A 21591-nucleotide genomic window follows, 5' to 3' on the forward strand; every position below is an offset into this window, starting at 1 on the left:
GGGCACAGGAGAGGGTTAGGGGGGTCTGAGGGGCCGGGGGTGGGGGGGGGTCTGAGGGGCTGGGCACAGGAGGGGGTTAGGGGGGTCTGAGGGGCTAGGCGCGGGGGAGTGGGGTGGATCTGAGGGGCTGCACGCAGAGGGAAAGGTGTGTGAGGGGGGGGTTGGGTACCTGCGGGAAGAAAGGAACTCCCGAGCCCCAGGCTGTTCTGCTGGGGGCGTGGGTGTGAGCACCTCCCCCGTGTGTGGGGGGAGGGAGTGTTGTTGCCCCCTGGGGCGCTCCCCCGAGTGAGCGAACGGTGAGGAGATACATTGGGCCTGAGGCAGGGGTATTATGTGGGTGTCTCCTTGGGAGATCTTTGCCCAGGCTGCAGGGGAGGGGGGTGCTTGGGCCACGCATCAGCTGGCAGGTCTCTGCACAGCAGGTGGGTTGGTCTGTTATCTGGCCTTCCTGGCCCTGTGCACATTCACTTTCGGTTCTGGCCTGCTTGGCTGCTTGCTTACAGCTGCTGTCTTACAGGGCCCTTCCTGCCGGGGCACTTCCCCCTCAGCCTGCTCACCAGGTATGGCTGGGACCCCAACTTAGAACACCGCAAAGAAGAGGTATGTGTCTGCCGTCCCTCTGCCTTCAAGGGAGTGTGGGGTACATCCCCCAAGGGGATCATGGGGCTCCCACCTTCCCAGCCAGACCCCTGGGGTTGGGGAGGGCAATTAGACATAGCTGCTGAGTCGCTTGGGCTGGAAGGCATCTGTCCCTTGGCTGCATGGTTTGCAGAAGGCGATGGGGAGCCTGGGCCAGGGCTGTGGGAGACTCTCACTCCTGTCTCTTCTGTCTGGTTTGACCAGAGCTTCAAGTTGTGTGTTGCTGTAACGCGAGGGCGCGGCGGTGAGCCCGGGGAGGCGCTAAGAAACCCGGCAGGGGCTGCTGTAACGGGAGGGCGTGGCGATGAGCCCGGGGAGGCGCTAAGGGACCCGGCGGGGGCTGCTGTAACGCGAGGGCGCGGCGGTGAGCCCGGGGCGGCGCTAAGGGACCCGGCGGGGGCTGCCCTAACCGGAGGCCGCAGCAGTGAGCCCAGGGCGGCACTAAGGGACCCGGCAGGGGCTGCTGTAATGCGAGGGCACGGCAGTGAGTTTGGGGAGGTGCTAAGGAACTCGGCGGGGGCTGCTGTAACGGGAGGGTGCGGCAGTGTTTGAGGAGGCGCTAAGGGACCTGGCGGGGGTAGCTGTAAAGCTGTAAAGGGAGGGGCAGCAGTGAGCCCGGGGTGGCGCTAAGGGACCCGGGGGGTGGAGGGGAGGCTGCTGTAACAGGTGGGGGCGGCAGTGAGCCCGGGGAGGCGCTAAGGGACCCGGCAGGGGCTGCTGTAACAGGTGGGGGCGGCAGTGAGCCCGGGGAGGCGCTAAGGGACCCGGTGGGGGCTGCTGTAACGGGAGGCGCGGCGGTGAGTTTGGGGAGGCGCTAAGGGACCCGGCGGGGGCTGCTGTAACGGGAGGGTGCGGCGGTGAGCCCAGGGAGGCGCTAACAGACCTAGCGGAGGCTGCTGGACGCCTTGAGTCACTAGCTGTGGTTCCCTCTCCTAGGATCTCAACAACTTAATGGAGAAGCTGATGATGGAGAACTTGTATGCCCCCCCCAAAGCCGAGGAGATAGCAGGTACGAGGGGGTGGGGAAGGGGAGTGTCGGGGACTCCAGGGGCTTTCTTGGGTGGACCTTGTTGGGTCAGAAGCTCTTGGAAGCAGTGTGTCTCCTGTTCCTGTGGAATCATCCTGTCTCCTCAAGCAGAGTAATCCCCAGCCCCTCCTGACTCCACCTCTGCGGTGCTAACTGTCCACCTGCTTCTTGTGCTTGTATGAGGTGCTGCCGTGCCCAGGGCTTGGGGCCCTGGCGTATACCTGCTGCAGGCAGGCTTCACACTCCTCACTCGTTCTCATCCCTGCTTCCATGAGCCCTGTTTGATTGCTTCACACAACACACAGTCAACCTGTGGAACTCCTTGCCAGAAGCTCTTGTGAGGGCCAAGACTATAACAGGGTTCAAAAAAAGAACTAGATAAATTCATGGAGGATAGGTCCATCAATGCCTATTAGCCAGGATGGTGTCCTGAGCCTCTGTTTGCCAGAAGTTAGGAATGGGTGACGGGATGGGTCACTTGATGATTCCCTGTTCTGTTTATTCCCTCTGGGGCACCTGGCACTAGCCACTGTTGGCAGACAGGACACTGGGCTAGAGGGACCTTTGGTCTGACCCAGTCTGGCCGCTCTTATGTTCTTACGTTATGTCCTTGGCAAAGTGCTCGGGAACCCCGCGGGGACAAGCCAGCACTGCCGAGAGGGGCCAGTCCCCTGCCCTGGCCCAGAAACTCTTTCCGAACGATGCACCCTGCCTTCTGCCAAGTGCCTCACCCTGCCCTGGGAGAATCAGCTTTGCGGTGGAGGGTAGGGTTCAGACTCCATGAGCTGAGAAGTCCTTTGCCTCTGATGAGGCTGCCACAAGGGGGCCTGTTGTAGCTGCTTTTTTCTTTTCCAGTACACAAGGCCCTGGAAGACTCCACTTCCCAGTGTGCAATTCAGGCTGCTTGGGTCCAGATGGAGCACTGCATGCTGGGAGAGTAGTCTCTGGGGCAGGACTCAGCGGGGTGCTCTTTCCCCTCCCAGTTTGTGACCGATCCCGGCGTGGTTCGAATCTGAGTGGGGCTGGGGAGGGAATACCCCTCAAAACACCTGTCAGTCAGCGCCCTGGCCTGGACATTCCCCAGCCATGTGTATCGTGGCAGAGCTGAGCAGCCCCAGTGGTGGCCCAGGACTTTGTTGCACTGGGCGCTGTACACACACAGCCCCAGTCGCAGCCCCAGAGACCTCACAGTTGAAGTACAGGACGAGAGGTAGCCAAACAGAGGACCAGAGCTATGGCCTGGAGGCATGTATGGGGTGGGAGCCTGTCAGCAGGTCATCTCGTCCCTGCTAAAACCCAGCGGTGGAGGAAATTCAGACACATTCTAGGAGTACGGCTACGCTCCAGAGAAAAACCCACGGCACCGAGTCTCAGAGCCCAGCTCAACTGACTTGGGCTGGCACTACAGGGCTTAAAACAGCAATGTAGACGTTCCTGCCTGGGCTGGAGGCTGGGATCTGAGCCCCTGGCAGGGTTTCAGAGCCCAGGCTCCAGCCCGAGTGGGAAGTTTTGCACTGCTATTTTGAGTCTTGCGAGCCTGACTCCTTGGACCTGGGCTCTGTGATGCGGCCTTGCAGGTTTCTCTTTGCGGTGTCGAGGTCCCCTGGGGGACTTGTGAACGATGTTTCCCCAGAGCCAGAGTCCCTCCCAGGCTGGGATTTTGAACTGCCAGGAATCTCCCATCCCCTCCGCCCCATCCTGACAAGCCCAACCCCTGCCCATCACCACAGAGTCTGGGCACCTCCCATGGCAGATTGACAGCAGTCGGGAAGGCCTTGGGGTCTGTGGAATCTCAGGCTCCTCCCTCTGGGGGGAGGGGTTTGGGGTGAGTTGGTTTATTTCCGTGTTTTGGTTTTGGGATAGGGCTGTTCCTTCCCTGATGACTGGAGGCTTGGGGAGCGCTGGGGTTTGGCGTGAGGGGGCGCATCGAGAGCGCCGCTCCCTGGGAGGTATAGGCTGGTGGAGTCCTGCACTGGGGCGTGGCTGGGACCTGGTGAGGGGTGGTACGGCATAGGCCGTCGCTGAGCGCTGCTGTGCTCTCCCTATGCAGACTCGGACGACGAGCTCTGCTATTACTACGACAACGATGGGGAGTATGACGAGGAGGAGGAGGAGAAGTGGGTTGATTCCAACAAGGAATACGATGCAAAGACTGACGAGGACTCAGTCCCTGGCACCTTCTGTGGCTTCAGGAAATCCTTCCTGTGCAAGGACACCTCACCAGCGCCCCTGCCCCAGAGCTCGCTGGACTATCAACTGCTGGACCTGAAACTGCCCCAGAGGCAGCGGGTGACCGCAGAGGTGAGCAGAGCCCCAGGGTCGTCCTCTTTCCCTTCCGTTCCCCTGGGCCGGCCTGCTGGCCTCTCCCCCAGTGGGTCCGTGTAACAGGGCGTAGCAGGGCCCCCTTTGCTCCTGCCCCTGCTCTGCTCCAAAACCCACTCCGAGACCTTCTGGCTCAGCAATCACCGGTGCTGTTGATTTACAGCGTGAAACCCCCCCCACCTTCTCACCATATACAGCTTAGGGGGTTTCAGTCTGCCGGACTTCCCAGCCTTTGCAGCCAGGAGAGAAGAGCTTCCACTCTCTGGCTTTCCCCCTTTTTGTCTGCCCCATTGGCGTCCTTCCTCTGAGGCTTTTATGCAGCCCCAGGCTAATCAACCTGGCAGTTGTTTCCCCTTCGCCAATCAGGTGCAGGTTTCTCTAGCCAGCTCCAATTTACCTCCCTTAGTGGGAGCTGGAGTGACAGAGGGCTGGCCCAGCACCCTGTCACAGTCCCCTGGAAGCCCCGCTGTGGCCAGGGCAGGATGGGGCCCTCCATGCATTTCCTAAGGGCTTTGTCCACTGTGGTCCCTCCTGCGTCTCTGCCAAGGAGGACCTGCTGGTGGTGACCTGGCTGCAGAGCAGAGTGGAAGAACTTGGGGGAAGGGGTGGAGGATTGTCAGTGCTACCTTTGACCAGCCCGAGGGGCCGCTGCTGGGCATGGAGGTTGTACTGCTCCTCTAGGAGCAGAGCGAGCTGCCCTCGGACTTTGCCTAGGTGCAGACCGGGATCCCCGTCCCGGATCAGCCCAGGGCTCCACGGAGTCTGTCTCCAGCTGCTATAGAGCAAGGTGCAAAAGCCCCTGCAGTAGCGGTGATGAGAGAACCTGCCCCGGGGAAAGCTTCCAAGCTGTTAAGGCCAGAAGGGAGCATTGGCCCATCCAGCCCAGAGAACCAGCCAGGGATTTCAGGCGTTTGGCTGAGCAAGAGCCTCTCTTAGAAAGACACCGAGTGCACCACGTCCCTGCAGAAACAAGTCCCCCGCGGGGGATGCTAGCCATTTGTCCTGCCCTTGTGTGCTCGCGCCTTGGGCTCGCCGAAGTCTCCTCCCCAGGGAGGAGGTACTCGTCGTCCCCTCAGAACTCTTCCGTGGATAAGCTAAATAGACTGAAGTGCTTCAGCCTCTCCCGGAGGTCAGCTCTCAGAGCATCCTTGTAGCTCTTTTCTGATTCCTTTCCAGTTTGTCGCCCTCCCTTTGAGAATGTAGACTCCAGCCATGGGGCTGCTGTCCCAGCGAAGGTCGCGCTGATGCTGCAGACAGAGGTGTTACCACCCCTCTGCCTGCCCATCTACGGGCCGCGCTCCCCTATTAGATCCAGCATGGCACTACCGGGAGCACCTGCTCAGCTGCCTGTCTACCATGGCTCCTTGCTCTGGACCTTGGTTCTGCTCTCCCTGCAGTCTGATTTCCTGTGGGGGAAGGGGTCCTTCTCACAGCTGCCACCCCACGCTGATCATCACCTGTGAGCTCCTGGGGAGTAGGGCCTCTCGGTTCCAGTGGGGAAGGGCTGGCTGGGGTGGGGCTGTGCCCAGCTTGCGTGGTTCTCTCCCCAGGAAGCGGAGAAGAACGCCAAGGAGCTGGTAGCTGAGGAGGAGCGAGTTAAAAGGAAAGCAGAGAAGAAAAGACTTAAGAAGAAGGTGAGTGCCCAGGGCTGCGTTCTCCACTCCTGCTGCCGTCCCAGCCGCCTGGCATGCCTGCTTCCTCCTCTGCATTCTCCGCCTGGCCGGTGACCCCAGGGGCTGGGGGGTGCATCTCACCCACAGCCTGATGAATCCACTGGAGGGCAAACGTCTGGTTTCTCTGCTGCCCGGTTGCCCTGTGTTTTGAGCTCTCCAGCTCCCTCTCAGCCTGTGGGAAGGGGCCACGTGGAGCTCAGTCTCCTCCTTGTACTCCTGGAGGAGATTAGTGTAAAACAGTCCCACAGGAGAGGGGTGGTGTGGCGGGTCGATTGAATGGGGTCTGGGGCTGTCACTGAACCTGGGATAAGTAGCCAGAGCTGGGAGTCTCGCTCGGATCCTGCGGCAATCGCACGCGTTGGAGGGACTCTCCGGTCAGTGTGGAACAGGGCGTGCTGGCCAGGCTGTACCGGTGTGCTCCCTTCCCTGGAGTCCTCTCACGCCCAGGCCCTAGCTCCAGGCTGCCCTGCGTCGGGGCTCTGCAGGAGAGCCTGTCTCAGTTCCGTTCCCCTTGCCGAGGAGCCCGGCTGGCTGCCCTGCTCCCCACAGAACCTGCCCTTGGGGGGGGGCCCCTGGAGGATGAGTTGACTCTGCTCTACCCAATGTGTCGGCGGCGATTCGGAACCTGGTGCAGCCTGCCCCGGGAGGGAGTGGGGCCAGAGCCCCTGGCTGGGGAAAGCACCAGCTCTCTGGATCTCACTCGTTTCTCTGTGGCTTCCAGAGGCAGAAAGACCGGAAGAGGCAAGAAAAACTAGAACAAGAATTGAAGCCCAAGCCCGAGATGAAGTCGGTAAGTGGCTGGGGTGCCTTGCTCTCCGGGCATCTGCCCTGCCATCCCCGGGCTTGGGGCCACGTTTCCGAGGCACAGTGCTCTTGGTTCCCGTGTGTTCGAGAGGAGGAGGGGCTGTAACCCGTGAGCGCTAGGCTGGGCTCTCCCCTCCCAGGGAGTCTGGCGGGTGGGTGTGGCAGAGCCCTGCCCTGCTGGGGAAGTTGCCAGTGGAGCTCTGATCTCACAGGCCGGTGCTCTCCTTGCAGAATGAACCTTGTCTGAATGGTGACGCGGAGGAGGAAGGGGCCATGACATCGTTGCGGAAGGGGCCCCTGGACTCCAGCCCCTCCTGGAGAAATCCCAGCAAGGCCCCAGCTCCTAGGAGAGGGGAGGGAGCCAGGGCCCAGGTCAGGAGTGCAGACATGAGCACCGAGGAGGAGACGGAGGTGAGGTTTGGGTGTGCTGGGCTGTGGCCCTGTCCTGCTTTGTGCAGGGCCCGGCGCTCACCTGGCCTGCCTAGCTGGAATGGGCGGGCTGTGAAAGTTGGGGTCAGCTGGCTCGGTGATGGCTGGGGGCCAGGAACCAAGGCACCCGCTGCCTCTGGGGCCAGGTGTCTGCTGGTCATGCAACCCGCAGGGCATGACGTGGCATGCTGCTGGATTGATGTCCCTGCCCACCCAGCCTGACGCCTGTGTCCCCCTCCCCCAGGATGAGCTGGACTTGAGCAGCACCTTTGTCTCCAAAGCTCAGCGTAAGGTGGGTGTGAAGCCGCTGGCGCCCAGGAAGGAGAAGGCGCCCAGAGCTGAGCGCAAGGAGCCAGAGAGGAAGCCCCAGCAGGAGGTGAGCGTTGGGTTCCCTCTGAGCGGGCAGGGTGAACTTGCCTCCCCTGGCATGTCTCAGCCATGGGGGGGAGGAGGGAGCTCCCTGGCTAAGAGACTGGAATAACAGAGACTTGGTGGGATAACTCACATGACTGGAGTACTGTCATGGATGGATATAAACTGTTCAGGAAGGACAGGCAGGGCAGAAAAGGTGGGGGAGTTGCGTTGTATGTAAGAGAGGAGTATGACTGCTCAGAGCTCCGGTATGAAACTGCAGAAAAACCTGAGAGTCTCTGGATAAAGTTGAGAAGTGTGAGCAACAAGGGTGATGTCATAGTCAGAGTCTGGTATAGACCACCAGACCAGGGGGATGAGGTGGACGAGGCTTTCTTCTGGCAACTAGCAGAAGTTGCTAGATTGCAGGCCCTGGTTCTCATGGGAGACTTTAATCAACCTGATATCTGCTGGGAGAGCAATACAGCAGTGCACAGACAATCCAGGAAGTTTTTGGAAAGTGTAGGGGACGATCTCCTGGTGCAAGTGCTGGAGGAACCAACTAGGGGCAGAGCTTTTCTTGACCTGCTGCTCACAAACAGGGAAGAATTAGTAGGGGAAGCAAAAGTGGGTGGGAACCTGGGAGGCAGTGACCATGAGATGGTTGAGTTCAGGATCCTGACACAAGGAAGAAAGGAGAGCAGCAGAATATGGACCCTGGACTTCAGAAAAGCAGACTTTGACTCCCTCAGGGAACAGATGGGCAGGATCCCCTGGGAGAATAACATGAAGGGCAAAGGGGTCCAGGAGAGCTGGCTGTATTTTAAAGAATCCTTATTGCGGTTGCAGGAACAAACCATCCCGACGTGTAGAAAGAATAGTAAATATGGCAGGCGACCAGCTTGGCTAAAGAGTGAAATCCTTGCTGATCTTAAACGCAAAAAAGAAGCTTACAAGAAGTGGAAGATTGGACAAATGACCAGGGAGGAATATAAAAATATTGCTCAGGCATGCAGGAGTGAAATCAGGAAGGCCAAATCACACTTGGAGTTGCAGCTAGCAAGAGATGTTAAGAGTAACAAGAAGGGTTTCTTCAGGTATGTTAGCAACAAGAAGAAAGTCAAGGAAAGTGTGGGCCCCTTACTGAATGAGGGAGGCAACCTAGTGACCGAGGATGTGGAAAAAGCTAATGTACTCTATGCTTTTTTTTTTGCCTCGGTCTTCACGAACAAGGTCAGCTCCCAGACTGCTGCACTGGGCAGCACAATATGGGGAAAAGGTGACCAGCCCTCTGTGGAGAAAGAAGTGGTTCGGGACTATTTAGAAAAACTGGACGTGCACAAGTCCATGGGGCCGGATGTGCTGCATCCGAGGGTGCTAAAGGAGTTGGCGGATGAGATTGCAGAGCCATTAGCCATTATTTTTGAAAACTCATGGCGATTGGGGGAGGTCCCAGATGACTGGAAAAAGGCTAATGTAGTACCCATCTTTAAAAAAGGGAAGGAGGAGGATCCGGGGAACTACAGGCCAGTCAGCCTCACCTCAATCCCTGCAAAAATCATGGAGCAGGTCCTCAAGGAATCAATTCTGAAGCACTTAGAGGAGAGGAAAGTGATCAGGAACAGTCAGCATGGATTCACGAAGGGGAAGTCATGCCTGACTAACCTAATTGCCTTCTATGATGAGATAATTGGCTCTGTGGATGAGGGGAAAGCAGTGGATGTGTTATTCCTTGACTTTAGCAAAGCTTTTGATATGGTCTCCCACAGTATTCTTGCCGGTTTTATTTAATATCTTTATTAATGATCTGGAGGATGGTGTGGACTGCACTCTCAGCAAATTTGCAGATGACACTAAACTAGGAGGCGTGGTAGATACGCTAGAGGGTAGGGATCGGATACAGAGGGACCTAGACAAATTAGAGGATTGGGCCAAAAAAAACCTGATGAGGTTCAACAAGGACAAGTGCAGAGTCCTGCACTTAGGACGGAAGAATCCCATGCACTGCTACAGACTAGGGACCGAATGGCTAGGTAGCAGTTCTGCAGAAAAGGACCTAGGGGTCACAGTGGACGAGAAGCTGGATATGAGTCAACAGTGTGCTCTTGTTGCCAAGAAGGCTAACGGCATTTTGGGCTGTATAAGTAGGGGCATTGCCAGCAGATCGAGGAACGTGATCGTTCCCCTTTATTCGACATTGGTGAGGCCTCATCTGGAGTACTGTGTCCAGTTTTGGGCCCCACACTACAAGAAGGATGTGGAAAAATTGGAAAGAGTCCAGCGGAGGGTAACAAAAATGATTAGGGGTCTGGAGCACATGACTTATGAGGAGAGGCTGAGGGAACTGGGATTGTTTAGTCTCCAGAAGAGAAGAATGAGGGGGGAGTTGATAGCTGCTTTCAACTACCTGAAAGGGGGTTCCAAAGAAGATGGATCTAGACTGTTCTCAGTGGTGGCAGATGACAGAACAAGAAGCAATGGTCTCAGGTTGCAGTGGGGGAGGTTTAGGTTGGATATTAGGAAACACTATTTCACTAGGAGGGTGGTGAAGCACTGGAATGGGTTCCCTAGGGAGGTGGTGGAGTCTCCTTCCTTGGAGGTTTTTAAGGTCGGGCTTGACAAAGCCCTGGCTGGGATGATTTAGTTGGGAATTGGTCCTGCTCTGAGCAGGGGGTTGGACTAGATACCTCCCGAGGTCCCTTCCAACCCTGAGATTCTGTGATTCTAAGAGGAGGAGCAAGACAAGCAGGGCAAGCATAGGCGGAGCCGGTCAGCCCCCTGCTAGTCACCTGCCCTTAGCGTGAGGGAGCAGAGGCAGGGCAGGCTCTGCCCAGTGACCCAGCGGGGAGCCCTGCAAGGGAGCCAGCGGGGAAAAGAGGCAAGTGATCCACGGTGTGGACCCTGGCCTAGGACATCTGTGCCCTGACAGAGCCCTGGGTGGCGGGGCCGGTGTCAGGGTCAAGGCCAGGCTGGAGCGTGCCGGGGTTGCTGCTGGGAGCAGCCGACCCATGCAGCGAGCGGCTCGAGAGACATGGGCCCAGGATGGGGCGTTAGGCTGCAGAGTGAATGGGGGAAGGTGTGGGGCAGCCCCATGGCAAGCTGCTGTGCAAGCAAGCCACAGCTCCCTGCAGACCCAAGGCTCAGGGGAGTGTGGCTAAAGCGAACGGTGCAGCGTCGCTCCAAGCCAGGCCTGCAGCCTGAGCTAGTGAACAGGCCAGAGGCCCTGCCTGGACTGGAAGCTGCTCAGTTGCTTCTGCTGTTGGCCCAAGGAGAAGGTGGGTCCCCACGCTGGCCAGCGCACTCAGGCGCCTCGTCCTGCAGGCTGCTGGGCTTGGCTCCCTGTGGAGTTGGAGCGGCTGGGGAAGCAGAGCCCCCCCCGGGGAGAGGAGGGGCCCGTTCTCCTTGGCAGTGCTGTGGCGGCTGAGGGAAGTGGGTCTGTCTGCGTGTCTCTCTGGAAGGTGCCAGTCCCCGTGGCATGTAATCGTCCAGGTGCCTAGTTCCGGCGCATGGCGCCCCCCTCAGTGCAGGGGGCCCGGGACTGACTGAGAACTATCGAATGTGCTAATCCCTGGCAGGCAGGCAGAGTGGAGGGATTTGCTTCCCGCCCTGGTGCTGCGCTATCACAGAGGGTGCGCCCGGCCGGTGGGCGTGTGGGGAATTGGTTGGCAGTGCTGTGCCAGAGCAGCCCGGGCACCATAGTGATGGGCTCAGGGCCCAGGTGCCAGCCAAGAATCCCAGCACGGGAGCTTTGGGCGCGGGCTGGGCCGTCGTGTGGATTGTGTCCCGGCTGATCTCACAGGGTGGCTAAACTGCCTTTGAGGACGGGCTGGGCTAGGTGGGGGTGACTGAATCCCCACCCCCGGAACTCCCAGCACAGGACTGATGTCTTTGCATGTCGTCTGGGCATGGGGCAGAGATGTGCTGGAAAGTGACAGCTGAATGACTTCTAAAGGCACCTTGTTGCCACAGCCCTGCGCTTCCCCAGAGCTGTTCTGCCTGGGGGGCCCTGGCCGCAGTGGGGCACCACCTTGCCCACACAGACACCCGCAAGCTCTGGCGCAGAGACTGTAGCTGGGAGGCAGAACCGGGCTGGGCTGGCTGGTCCCTGCTGGCTGCCTGGGGTGGGAGGCTGGACTTGCCGGCCATTCAAGTGACTGGCGTGGGGACCTGCAGGTTTTCAGAGCTCGGGGCCCTGTTGTTGTACTTAAAGTACTGCACAGGATCTTTTCAGGGGGAATAAGACAAAACGCCACATTTATTAGTAATACATGTGTTCACTAACACTGTATTATATGCTTATAATATATTACACTTACACTCACACACACACACACACACACAAACACACTCCGTCTTGTTGTTACCAATTAGTTGCTCCCCTTAACTTCACTGGCCAGGTGAGTTAGATGGGGGAGGGGGTGGAGCCGGGCTTCTGCCGATCTGGATCGATGCTCCCATGTTGACAAGACGAGACCCGGGGTCCTCTGCAAGACACCCCACTTTTATAGCAGCTTTCCTCTTATGCAAATCTATACCAGATTCAAACTCTGTGTCTGTGTCCATTGGTCCTTTGTGCTGCTTTCTTTTGAGTGTTGTCCCAATGCTGCAAAGAGGGTGTTTCCAAAAGAAGGTGCTTGCTTCTAACCCCGGAGGCCGTTGGTATGTCTGCTTGTCTTTAATGAGCCCACTTGACACGTTTTATTGTCCTTGGGTCTGGCTCCCAGCCCTTCTCCAACAGTTGAGGCTGTCTGGAGGTACTGCCTTCCATGCCTTGCTCATCCACACCTCATTCATTCAACAGGGCAATTGATTAAGAGTGGGGGGGGCGAGCTCTTGTTCTACTGCTAGCAAAAAGAAATTTTTCTTCTATCTTATTCTATCCTTAGGGGCTATAATATTATACCAAGGGCAATGCAAAGTTTCTAAATGAGGCTTTGATACAAAGTCCCAGGATACAGAGGTCACACGTGGGTAGACCCACCACAAGGTTATATGAAGAGGCACAATGTAAAGTTATATGAAAATTATCAGAGATTTATCTACATTGTGTGAGTCACAGGCCCAGAGGTGGGGGAAGGGCTTGGTGGGTTGTCCCCAGCCTTGGCCAGTCCACCCCCAGGGGGCAGGGCATGGGGCACAAAGCCTTCAACTTGGGCAGAAAATATCCCCTTCCCCTTCTGGCTGAGGGGAAAGGCCAGGGTGTGAGCGTGCTGCCCACAGCTGCCATGGCGGTGGGTGCAAGTCTGGCCAGCTCCACACTGCCCTTCAGAGCCCTGTCCGTGTCCCCTGCTGCCTGGTCATGGCGAGATGCGCGGCCTGTGTGGGCAGGGGGTGTGTCTTCCTGTGGTGGGGGCTTAGGAGGCTTCAGGTTTTCCCCTGCAAGCCAGAGGTTCTGCACCATGGGGGGCCCCACGGCGGTGGGGCTGGGTGACGGCCGTTGCAGTACCCCAGCCTTGCGTGTCCCCCTGAGTTGTGTCCATCCCTGGTAGCAGTTCTTTGCTGTGTGTCCTGACCCCGGGCAGCTCTCTGGCCATGGGCTGGAGACATTGAGAATGTCCTGGAGGTGCCTGGTACCGCCTGGGTTCGTTGGGCAGAGACAGGTCTCCTAAGGGCCCCCTCCTCCTCCCACTGATGCACCCCAAGCTGGTCAGCATGGCTCGGCCTGTGAGAGCTCCCTGGGGCAGGCGGGTGGGGACCCCCTCAGTGCGACTGACTGACTGGTCAGAGTGGTTCCGTGAATGCTGGTGCCGGTGGGGGCGAGGGCCAGCAGGGGGGCGTTGCTGTAACCCAACCCTCCTCGCTGCAGTCTGAACTGGTGCTCTGGCCCCGGCAGCCCCAGCCCTCACCATGTCACTTGGCTCCCTGTGCAGGTGCCGAGGCCTGGGCAGGATGTGAGCGGAGTGGATCCCAGCACAGTGCTAGCAGGTCAGTGTCCCCCGCCCCTCACAGGCCCGGTCTTCCCACACCAGGCAGAACGGGTCTGGGGCTGTGGGGCCAGAAAAGTGTCCCCGCCTTCCCTGTGCCAACCTGGCTTCGCCCTGCCCTCCCCCTCACTCCTGGTCTCGCTGTGTGTATTGACCCCTCACTCCCGCCCCACAGCCCCTATTAGCCCAGCCCTGGGCTCCCCCCAGCTCTGCCGGTGCCCCTCACTCCTGCCCCACAGCCCCTGCTAGCCCAGCCCTGAGTGGGCCCAGGCCTTCCTAGGGCCCTGACCTCAGGGATGCATTAACCCTTTGCTTCCCAGCCTTGTTTCCCCCTCTCTGCTCCTGAGCAAACGGCCCATTCCCCGCTGCATCCCGCTTGTCTCGTGGGGAGCGTGATCTCCGTGTAGGTGCCAGGCAGGCACGGGCACTGGAGCCAGCTCCACCCTGGAGGCCTGGCTGAGCTGCACAGGGGGCAGCAACGCAGCGCCTGTCTTGGTGACCCTGTTTCCTTCCCACAGGCTATGGGTACGAGGCGGCGGCGCGGGGCTGCTTCCAGGAGGCCGTGCTCTTCTTCACTGAGGCTGTCAAACTCAACCCTCGGGAGCACAGGTAGGAGCGTGAGGGGTGCTCTCTGGGGCAGGGGGCAGAGTGTTTCTCGGGGCGGGGGCGTGTTTCTCTCGGGGGAGCTGGGGGGAGTGTGTTTATTTCTCTCAGGGGGGTGCTCTTTTGGGGCAGGGCTGGGGGGAGTGTGTTTATTTCTCTCAGGGGGGTGCTCTTTGGGGCAGGGCTGGGGGGAGTGTTTCTCTCATTGGGAGGGGTGGGGGGCTCTCCAGGCCAGAGGTGCAGCTAGCAGCCTGTGAAGCTCCCTCCCAGCCCTGGCTCTGTATCCCCAGCCCGACTCCCTCTAGGCCTGCACGGTCTGCTGGAGCCTCACCCCACGCAGGCCCAGTGCTGCCGGGCGCTTTGGGGCTGGGGCAGGGGCAGGGTTTGGCGCAGGCTCCGTGACTGGCTCAGTGCTGTCGGGTGCTTTGGGGCTGGGGCAGGGGCAGGGTTGGGGCAGACTTCGTGACCAGCCCAGCGCTGCCGGGCACTTTGACGCTGGGGCAGGGGCAGGCAGCCGGCCTTGGCGCAGGCTTGCTGACCGCGCTCTCCCTGCAGGCTCTTTGGGAACCGCTCGTACTGCTATGAGAGGATGCAGCAGTACGACAAGGCCCTGAGTGACGCCCACGTGGCCTTGAGCCTCCTGCCCGGCTGGCCCAAAGGCTTTTTCCGCAAGGGCAAGGCCCTCATGGGGCTGCAGGTACCTGGGCGTGGGGGGTGGGAGCCAGGGCTTGAATCCCAGCCTGGCCCTGCTGCTCGGGGAGATGGGGGGCCCATGGGAGTGGGCACCAGGTCTAGGTGGGGGAGGTGCCTGGTCCCTGGGGCACAGGCGGGATGGGGAGGTGCCAGGCTCAGGGGAAAGGGGCAGGTGCCTGGCCCTGTGGGGCAGGGGGGAGTGGGGAGGCGCTGGGCCCGGTGGGGGGTGGCAGTGAGTGACTACCTGGCTCTCCCCAGCGCTATGCCGAGGCCGAAAGCACCTTCCTGGAGCTGCTGCGGCTGGACAGGTCCCATGCCGACGCAGCTGCCCAGCTGGAAATGTGCCAGGTGCAGCTCATCCTGGTGAGTGTCCCTGCTGTTGACACGGGATGCGGGGGAGACGGGCCCTCCAGCCATGGGCACAGCATGGCCTGAGCGAGTGTGGGGTGGGCTGGCTGGCTTGGACCCTGCGCGGGACAGAGCGCGTGGGGCAGGAATGATCTCTGCCTGCCAGGCATACTGGGACATCACTGGGGGCCCGGCATCCTCTCAGGAGGATCACCCCTCGCAGGCTGGGGGCTCTGGCTGGGACAGGCGACGCTGCAGCCCCCCCCCGAGCCCCTGGTGTCCAATCTGCCTCTGACACCTGGCGAGAGCACAGGTCAGCCAGGAGCCCGGCTGCAGGGGGAGATCCCCGAGGGGGTCTGGCAATGCTGGGACACTCTGCCAGGGGCCTCTCCCTGCGAGGACGCTTGCACCACCCCGGGTTGATTTGATGTATAGGTGCCCAGATACCAGGGTGATGGTCAGCAGAATCAGAGCCCTAGTTCACTAGCTGGGGAAAAGTGAGTGGGGCTGGGCCGCTGACCTGCTCCCTTCCCGTCAGGAGAGCGGCTTCAGCAGCTTTAGCGGCGAGAGGAGCCTGCCCATGGAGCCGTTGCTGGGAGCCACGGAGTCTCAGCTGGCGGGGTCTGGTAAGGGCCCAGGGCATGGGGATCATTGGGTGTGGAGCTCTGCTTCCCTGCAGAGACCTGGCTTGGGCCCAGTCTTCCTCGGGGAACCAGTAACTGTTGGGAGCGGGAAGGCTGCAGGCTGGGACTGAGGGGCACTGGCAGAGCTGGGGGGGGGGGGGGGCGGGACCCAGGTCTGGGATAGCAGGGGGCTGCGGATTGGGCTTGAGGGGCAGCTCGGGGTTGATCTGCCAGTCCCCCAGCCCTCAGTTTGTCCCCTCTGCAGTGTCCCCGCTGTGGGGGCCGAGTCGTCTGTGCATCTTGTGAGCAGCCTCCCGCTTGTCCCTGCCTCGGACCGAACAGCGCTGTGCCACTGGAGCGGGGGTGTGCTCAGCCTGCCTGTCCCCCCAGGTGAGCCGGCCAGGAGCTGGTCCCCGGGCAGCAGTGGCTGCGCCGAGGGGGACGAGGATGGGGAGAGCGGGTTTGTGACCATCACTAACTCGCGGAGCCGAGGGAAAGGCCCAGCCCAGCAGGGGCTCCGGGCCAGCGGCAGGGAGACCCCAGCTAGCACCAGACACCCCGTAGCCACTGTGCATCAGGCCAGGTAATGGGGCGCCTGGGAGATGGGCTGTGGGGGGAAACAGGCTAGTGTCCCGGGTGCATCTCTGGCTATGCTTGAGGAGGAATCTGGGACCTGGGCAGAAAGCCTGCTAGGTCTGGGGGTGAGGCAGGCGCTGGGCCCTGGGCAAAGAGCCAGGTGGGCCTGGGGGTGTGGGGAGGGGTGGGCTCTGGGGCAGGGAGGGGGCAGATGCTGGATCCAGGGCAGGGGGGGTTCTGGGGCTGGGGGGGCAGAGGTGCCTGAGGGTGTAGCGGGGGAGCAGATGTTGGGCCTGGAGGCGGGGAGGGGCAGGCGCTGGGCCTGGGGGTGCAGCGAGGGGGGGGCGATACTCTGGTTGGCTCGCTGGGTGACCCCGTGCTGTGTGCCTTTGGCAGGGAGTGGTACGCTGTGTGGGTTGGGAACGTCACCCCCAGGATCACCCAGAAGTTGCTGCGCAGCTGTTTTGAGGGGTGAGTGATTCTCCTCCCATCCCCCTAGCTCTCTGGGGCAGGGCATGGTGGGGCTGGGTTGGAGCCTGGGCCCTGCGGCACAAACCCTGCCCTGCCCTGTTGCTTTGTGTCTCCTGCCAGCCTGTCCCTCCCCTGCCGGGGCTCTCTTGACCCCTGGCCGCCCCTATGCTGGTGCCCCTCCCGGCCCTTCGCCCCAGTCTCACTGGTGCCCCCCCCCAGGTTGCCTTGGCTAGCAAGCGCCACATGCCTGGAGTTGCCACAGGGCCAGCCTGGGGGCTGCCCAATCCAAGGAGCGCTGCCTTCTGGGCCATAGCCTCTCCCGTCTGGCTCTGGCTGCACCTCCCTGCAGTGTGGGGCCGGGAGCCGTGCCTGCCTTGGGCTGCATCAGCCTGCCCTCTCTGGAGTAGCCTAGGCGACCCAGGGCCCCCTCGCTGGCTCTGTCTCCCTGCTGCTGGCACAAGAGCCCTCGTGTCGGCTGCCCCGAGCCTAGGGCTGAGTACGCTCTCTGTCCAGCAGGTTTGGGCCCATCCACTCGGTGCGGATGCTCCCGGAGAAGTACTGCGCCTTCATCAACTACACCAAGAAGGAGGCGGCGGAGGCGGCCTACGCAGCCCTGCAGGTCAGGAGAGGGTCTGGGGGCACTGGCCCATGTGGCTTGGCAGAGGCTGCTCTGGGCCGGCAGGCCCCTGATGCCAGCCATCAATGCAGCCTGGTGGGCAGCAGGCAGGACCAGTCCTGGCAGGCGCTCAGCTCTCCTAGGGCCAGGCCTGCTGTGCCCAGGAGCCCACTCATCCTGCCTCTCTCTGGCTGGGGGCCGGACCCAAAGGCTCATCTGGGGCTCTCATCCGTGGAGACAGAGCCCCGCGTGGGTTCTGTCGTTCCCCCGCTCGCTGCCCACTCCTGCCCCGGGCATGCACTCTGCATGGAGACTTGCCCCAGTCAGCTCTGGGTGAGCTGAACCCTCCCTCAGTGCCCCGTGGCCGGGCCGGGCCGTCCACACAGGGCCTGTGCCAGCGGCACCAGCTTGGTGACACCAGCCTGGGCTCGTCTGCTCTCCCTGCAGCCTCTCCCCCAGACCCCTCTGCTCCGCAGCCGGAGCCGCCTTGTTCTCCCAGAACCCTGCCTCGTTGGCGTGTCTTCTGCTGTGCCGTGGTGCCCTCCCTGCACTGCTCCTTGGCAGCGCTGCGAGCGCCCCGCCCCACAGGGTGGCCTGTGCTGACCGGCCCCTTTCTCCCCAGGGGGCTGAAGTGGAAGGAACCAAGTTTGTGCTGCAGCTGAAGCACCCTGACCATGCAACCCCGGCCCCTGGTCGGGCTGGCCCTGGCAACGCCCCGCGGCCCGTGGGGAGGTAGGTGCTGGGGCCTGCAGCGGGGCAGGAGTGGGCAGGGGCCCCCCTGGCTGTCTGCTGAGATGTGGAGCTGAGGAGCCGAAGCAAGGCTGTTCCAAGGGCTGAGGAGTTGGGCCCCTGCTGGTGCCCCACGGAGGGGCTGCCCGGCACCCCTCCAGGTGCCCTGGCTCTGCTCGGCTTTGGCTCGGAGGAACCACCCCGCCCCTCTAGTGCCAGCTTGGATTATTTCCCTAGTGAGGTTCTCGGGATGCTCCTTCGGAGCCGTGGCCTGGTACTGCAATGGCATGATGCCAGCCCAGGGTCCGCCGGTGCGGGGGCTGGAGCTCTGGGCTGTTTGGGGGATGGGCTGATGAGGCGTGGGCAGGCTCTAGACCCTCTCTGTGTGCCCGCAGGGAGCCGGTGCGAGTGCCCCCCACCCTGGAGTGCCATTTCTGGCGGAACGCCGGCTGCAGCTACGGGGCCGACTGCCGTTTCCGCCACCTGCCCCAGAGCAAGGGGCTGGACAAGAAGCTGGCTCAGCACTAGGGCCCTGCCCTGACCCCGTCGTTGCAGGGGCCTGGAGGCCGGATGTCCCCAGGCTGACAGCTGGCTCCTGCCTGGCCACGCTGCCTCGAGAGCACACGAGTGACTGGATGGCCACAGTGCTGGGCCTTCCCGAGGCCCCTCCAGCTGCTGCCTGTTGCCAGCCAGTGGGCGTCACCCCCCCCCGGGGTAGGGCTGGACTCGCTGCTGTGTGGATCGGGACCCTGGCTGGCTGTGCTGCGGGTTCCCCTTCCCTAGGAAGGAGCCATGTGTGCTGAGTGGGGCGGCCTCCCAGGGGCTGCCTCGGGGTTGGTTGGCCTGGAGGGAATGGCCAGGAGGGCTGGAATTGCCCAGTGGGGGGGCACTGTGCCCCACACCTATGGGGGCACTGGAGCTGGCTGCAGCCCCCTTTGCCTTATTATGGAGTGAGGCCTATGGGTACTACGACTCCCAGCATGCCCTGGAGCCATGCTGTTGGGATGAAGGGCAGTGTGGCATGCTGGGAGTTGTAGTCTCCACCCCCCAGGCTGCTCTTCCATGGCTATTTCATACCAAAAATTGTCCCGGGGCAGGTTCCTCCCTCAGCCACGCTCTCTGCTTCCTGCCTTCTGATTGGCTGAGCCCCGGGTCTGTTACATTGACTCTGCCCTGCTAGGGCCTGTCTGCGCTGCGATGATTTGCGCCCTCTGGGGCACCGGGCACTGGCCCGTCGGCAGACAGGACACTGGGCTAGATGGACCATTGGCCTGACCCATTCTGGTCGCTCTCCTGTAGCTCTTTGTGGGGGCTGGCTGGGTGGGGAGCGTGGCCCAGGGGCAGGGTCGGGCTGCGGCCCCTGTCCATTAGAGCCACCCCCGGTTCCACTTACTCGGGCTTTTAACATTGTCCCTTTGTTCCTGGACCATCCCTCTGCCCTTGGGGCTAACCTGGGTCACCCCATGCAGAGCCCCACCGGCCTGGGCCAGCCCCTTGCTCCCCTGCCACGCCAGGCTGGTCCCGGATCCCCATTCGCTGATGTGCAGCGACGCCCTTGGGGCTCTCTGCCCCGGTGCCGGCTCCGTTCGTCAGCTCCGGCCCAGTCTGGCTGCCCTCTGCCTCACCTGTCTCCCACAGCCCTGAGTGCAAAGCCAGCTGGGTACCAGAGAGCTGCTTTGCCCTGCTGATCAGAGACCGGCTGGCTGCTGGGGGCAGGTGCCGGGCTGTGGAGGGTGAGGGGCCAGGATCTGCCTGCGGGAGATGATGCGAATTGACCTCTGATGGCCTTGAGAGCGCCCGATGGGTGGGCCTTGCTCCCCGGGTTTGAAGTGGCTGCGGCTAGGGTGACCAGACGTCCCGATTTTAGGGGACTTGTCCCGCGTCCCGACCTTACATTGGTCGGGACGCACTTTGTCCCGATATCGGGGGACCGTCTGGTGGAGGACGTAAGCCGGCACTGCCGGCGCCGCTCACCTCTTCTTCCTGGGCCCTGAGGCAGCGCAGCTGAACTCCCAGCGCCTGCCTGGCCGCCGGCTGCAGCCCCACTCCCCAGGCACGCACAGAGACGGCGAGGAGGTCTCCACTGTATGCTGCAGGGGCGGGGGGGGGCTTGTAGGCTCCGGCAGCGACCCCCCCCGCCCCTGAACCCGACCTGACCCGAGCGACCTTAGGAGCCAGAGGGACAGGACCTGCCTGCTGGATGCTCCCTGGGAGCCGCTCCAGGTAAGGCTAGCACTGCCTGGGACTCACCTGGCCCCCTGACAGGTCCCTCTGGCGGGGGGGAGGGGGGCTCTGCGTGCTGCCCCCCTCCCACCCCAAGGGGGGAGGTGGAGACGGAGCGGAGGCAAGCTGGTGGGGGGCGGGGTGTGGAGCTGCCGGTGGGTTCTCAGTTTTTCCTATGCTCCGGCAGGTTTTTTTTTACTCTGTCCCCCGTCCCCTCCCCCCCCCCCCCCCCCCCCCCCCCCCCGCGTGTCCCGATATTTGACCTCTGTCATCTGGTCACCCTAGCTGTGGCGCCCAATGGGAATTTGTTCAGGGATTTGTACCTACCTGGGGATTTACAGATTGTTCCTAATAAAACTCCTGGAAGAACCCACCCTCTCCCTTCCGCCTTCCCACCATGGCCCCCAGCCCCCTCCTGCAGCCGCGTGTGTGGAGGAGCCCGGGTACTGTGTGGGCTGTGCCAGCAGGTGGCGCTGTTCTCCATGGCACGCGCGGCAGAGCCACACCTGGTGCTGGGGGAGCCCGGCCTGGCTCTGGCTGTCTGCGGCTCCTGGCAGGGTGCAGCCAGCACAGGGGACTGGGATGCCCCCCGGCCATGGCAAAGTGAAAAGGGACAAAAGTAATAACATGGGATAGGCTGGAACGGCCTCTGGGGTGTCGCCCCCGAGCTCCCGGGAGCCTCCCTGAATACATTCTCCCAAATGCGGTGGAGTCTGGGCATGCTCCACTTCGCCAGTCCTGACCCCAGAGCTCCAGTGTGGGGGTAGGGCCGTTTAACCCTTCTGGTGCTGTGTCTGCAGGCGCTGCCCACGTGGGCATGTGTGTTTGCAACCCTGTCCGTGTCTGGAGGATGAGTGGGGCAAGGAACCCAAGAGTCCGACTCCTGGTGGCTCAGTCCCATGGCTCCCCCCATGCCATTGCGAGCTCCACAGCCAGGGCTCCTTGACCTGGGAGCCTTCTCCCATGGCGTGTACCTGCGCACTGGTGGGCATGGCCCTTGGCGTTGTGTAGGGCCCCCAAGCAGCGCTCCTGTCTCCCTGCTCTGCGTAGGAGATGGAGCAGCTGCAGCATTGTTGGAGCTGTGCTGGGTGATGGGTTGGTGCTAGATTGATCTGCACCGCTGGCCTGGATCAGCCACGCTGCATCTGAGAGGAGCGGGCATCAACCAGGGTACAGGCATTTCCAGCCACTGCTGCTGCCCGGGGGCAGGACCCACGGGGAGGGGGCAAGGGCAGCGGCGGCTGTGCGGGGTGGGTGGAGACAAGGCTAAGGCTACACTCGAGTCTGCCAGAAGCCTGGAGACCTCAGGAAGTTGTGCCCCTCCCCAGGGTCGGCTGTGGGGCTAAGGCACTGACAGCCAGTGGTAGAGGGTGCCAAGGCTTAGAGAGGGGAAACTGCTTCTCCCCGGCTGGGAGGAGCCTCTGGAACTCATGGCCACAGGCAGTGATGAGGTGAAGTACTGAGCAGTGTTATGAATGTGAGGCAGCCGTGAATTCCACAAAGAAGCGAGAGTGACTGTGACCTGGTTGGCCCCAGGGCC

At 61.6% G+C, this 21591-nt stretch overlaps 1 protein-coding gene across 4 annotated transcripts; it reads left to right on the plus strand.

Moving 5' to 3' along the window:
* Positions 1-153: 153 nt before the first annotated feature.
* Positions 154-19754, plus strand: TTC31 (tetratricopeptide repeat domain 31). Of its 4 annotated transcripts, none has more exons than XM_034772378.1 (18): positions 154-296; positions 518-600; positions 1576-1648; positions 3717-3967; positions 5539-5622; positions 6383-6451; positions 6697-6876; positions 7139-7270; positions 13116-13170; positions 13688-13778; positions 14328-14469; positions 14724-14828; positions 15352-15439; positions 15827-16019; positions 16409-16483; positions 17000-17102; positions 17722-17831; positions 18224-19754. In XM_034772378.1, exons 3-18 carry the CDS (start codon positions 1591-1593, stop codon positions 18354-18356), a joined length of 1869 nt encoding a protein of 622 aa, XP_034628269.1. In that variant the 5' UTR covers positions 154-296; positions 518-600; positions 1576-1590; the 3' UTR covers positions 18357-19754. The 4 variants fall into 4 exon arrangements, with proteins under 4 accessions (XP_034628269.1, XP_034628270.1, XP_034628267.1 ...); XM_034772376.1 differs by having other exon boundaries at positions 288-422; XM_034772377.1 differs by having other exon boundaries at positions 288-422; positions 6697-6837.
* Positions 19755-21591: the final 1837 nt, after the last annotated feature.

This window comes from Trachemys scripta, chromosome 5 (assembly GCF_013100865.1).
Source record: "Trachemys scripta elegans isolate TJP31775 chromosome 5, CAS_Tse_1.0, whole genome shotgun sequence".
Lineage (NCBI taxonomy): Eukaryota > Metazoa > Chordata > Testudines > Emydidae > Trachemys > Trachemys scripta.

Excerpts from the sequence above, each read along its gene's own strand:
- TTC31 (XM_034772376.1), top strand. The coding sequence starts at position 332 with ATGTGGGTGTCTCCTTGGGAGATCTTTGCCCAGGCTGCAGGGGAGGGG. Across the intron at positions 601-1,575 it reads TAGAACACCGCAAAGAAGAG|GATCTCAACAACTTAATGGA; the intron begins GTATGTGTCTGC and ends TCCCTCTCCTAG. Across the intron at positions 6,452-6,696 it reads CCAAGCCCGAGATGAAGTCG|AATGAACCTTGTCTGAATGG; the intron begins GTAAGTGGCTGG and ends CTCTCCTTGCAG.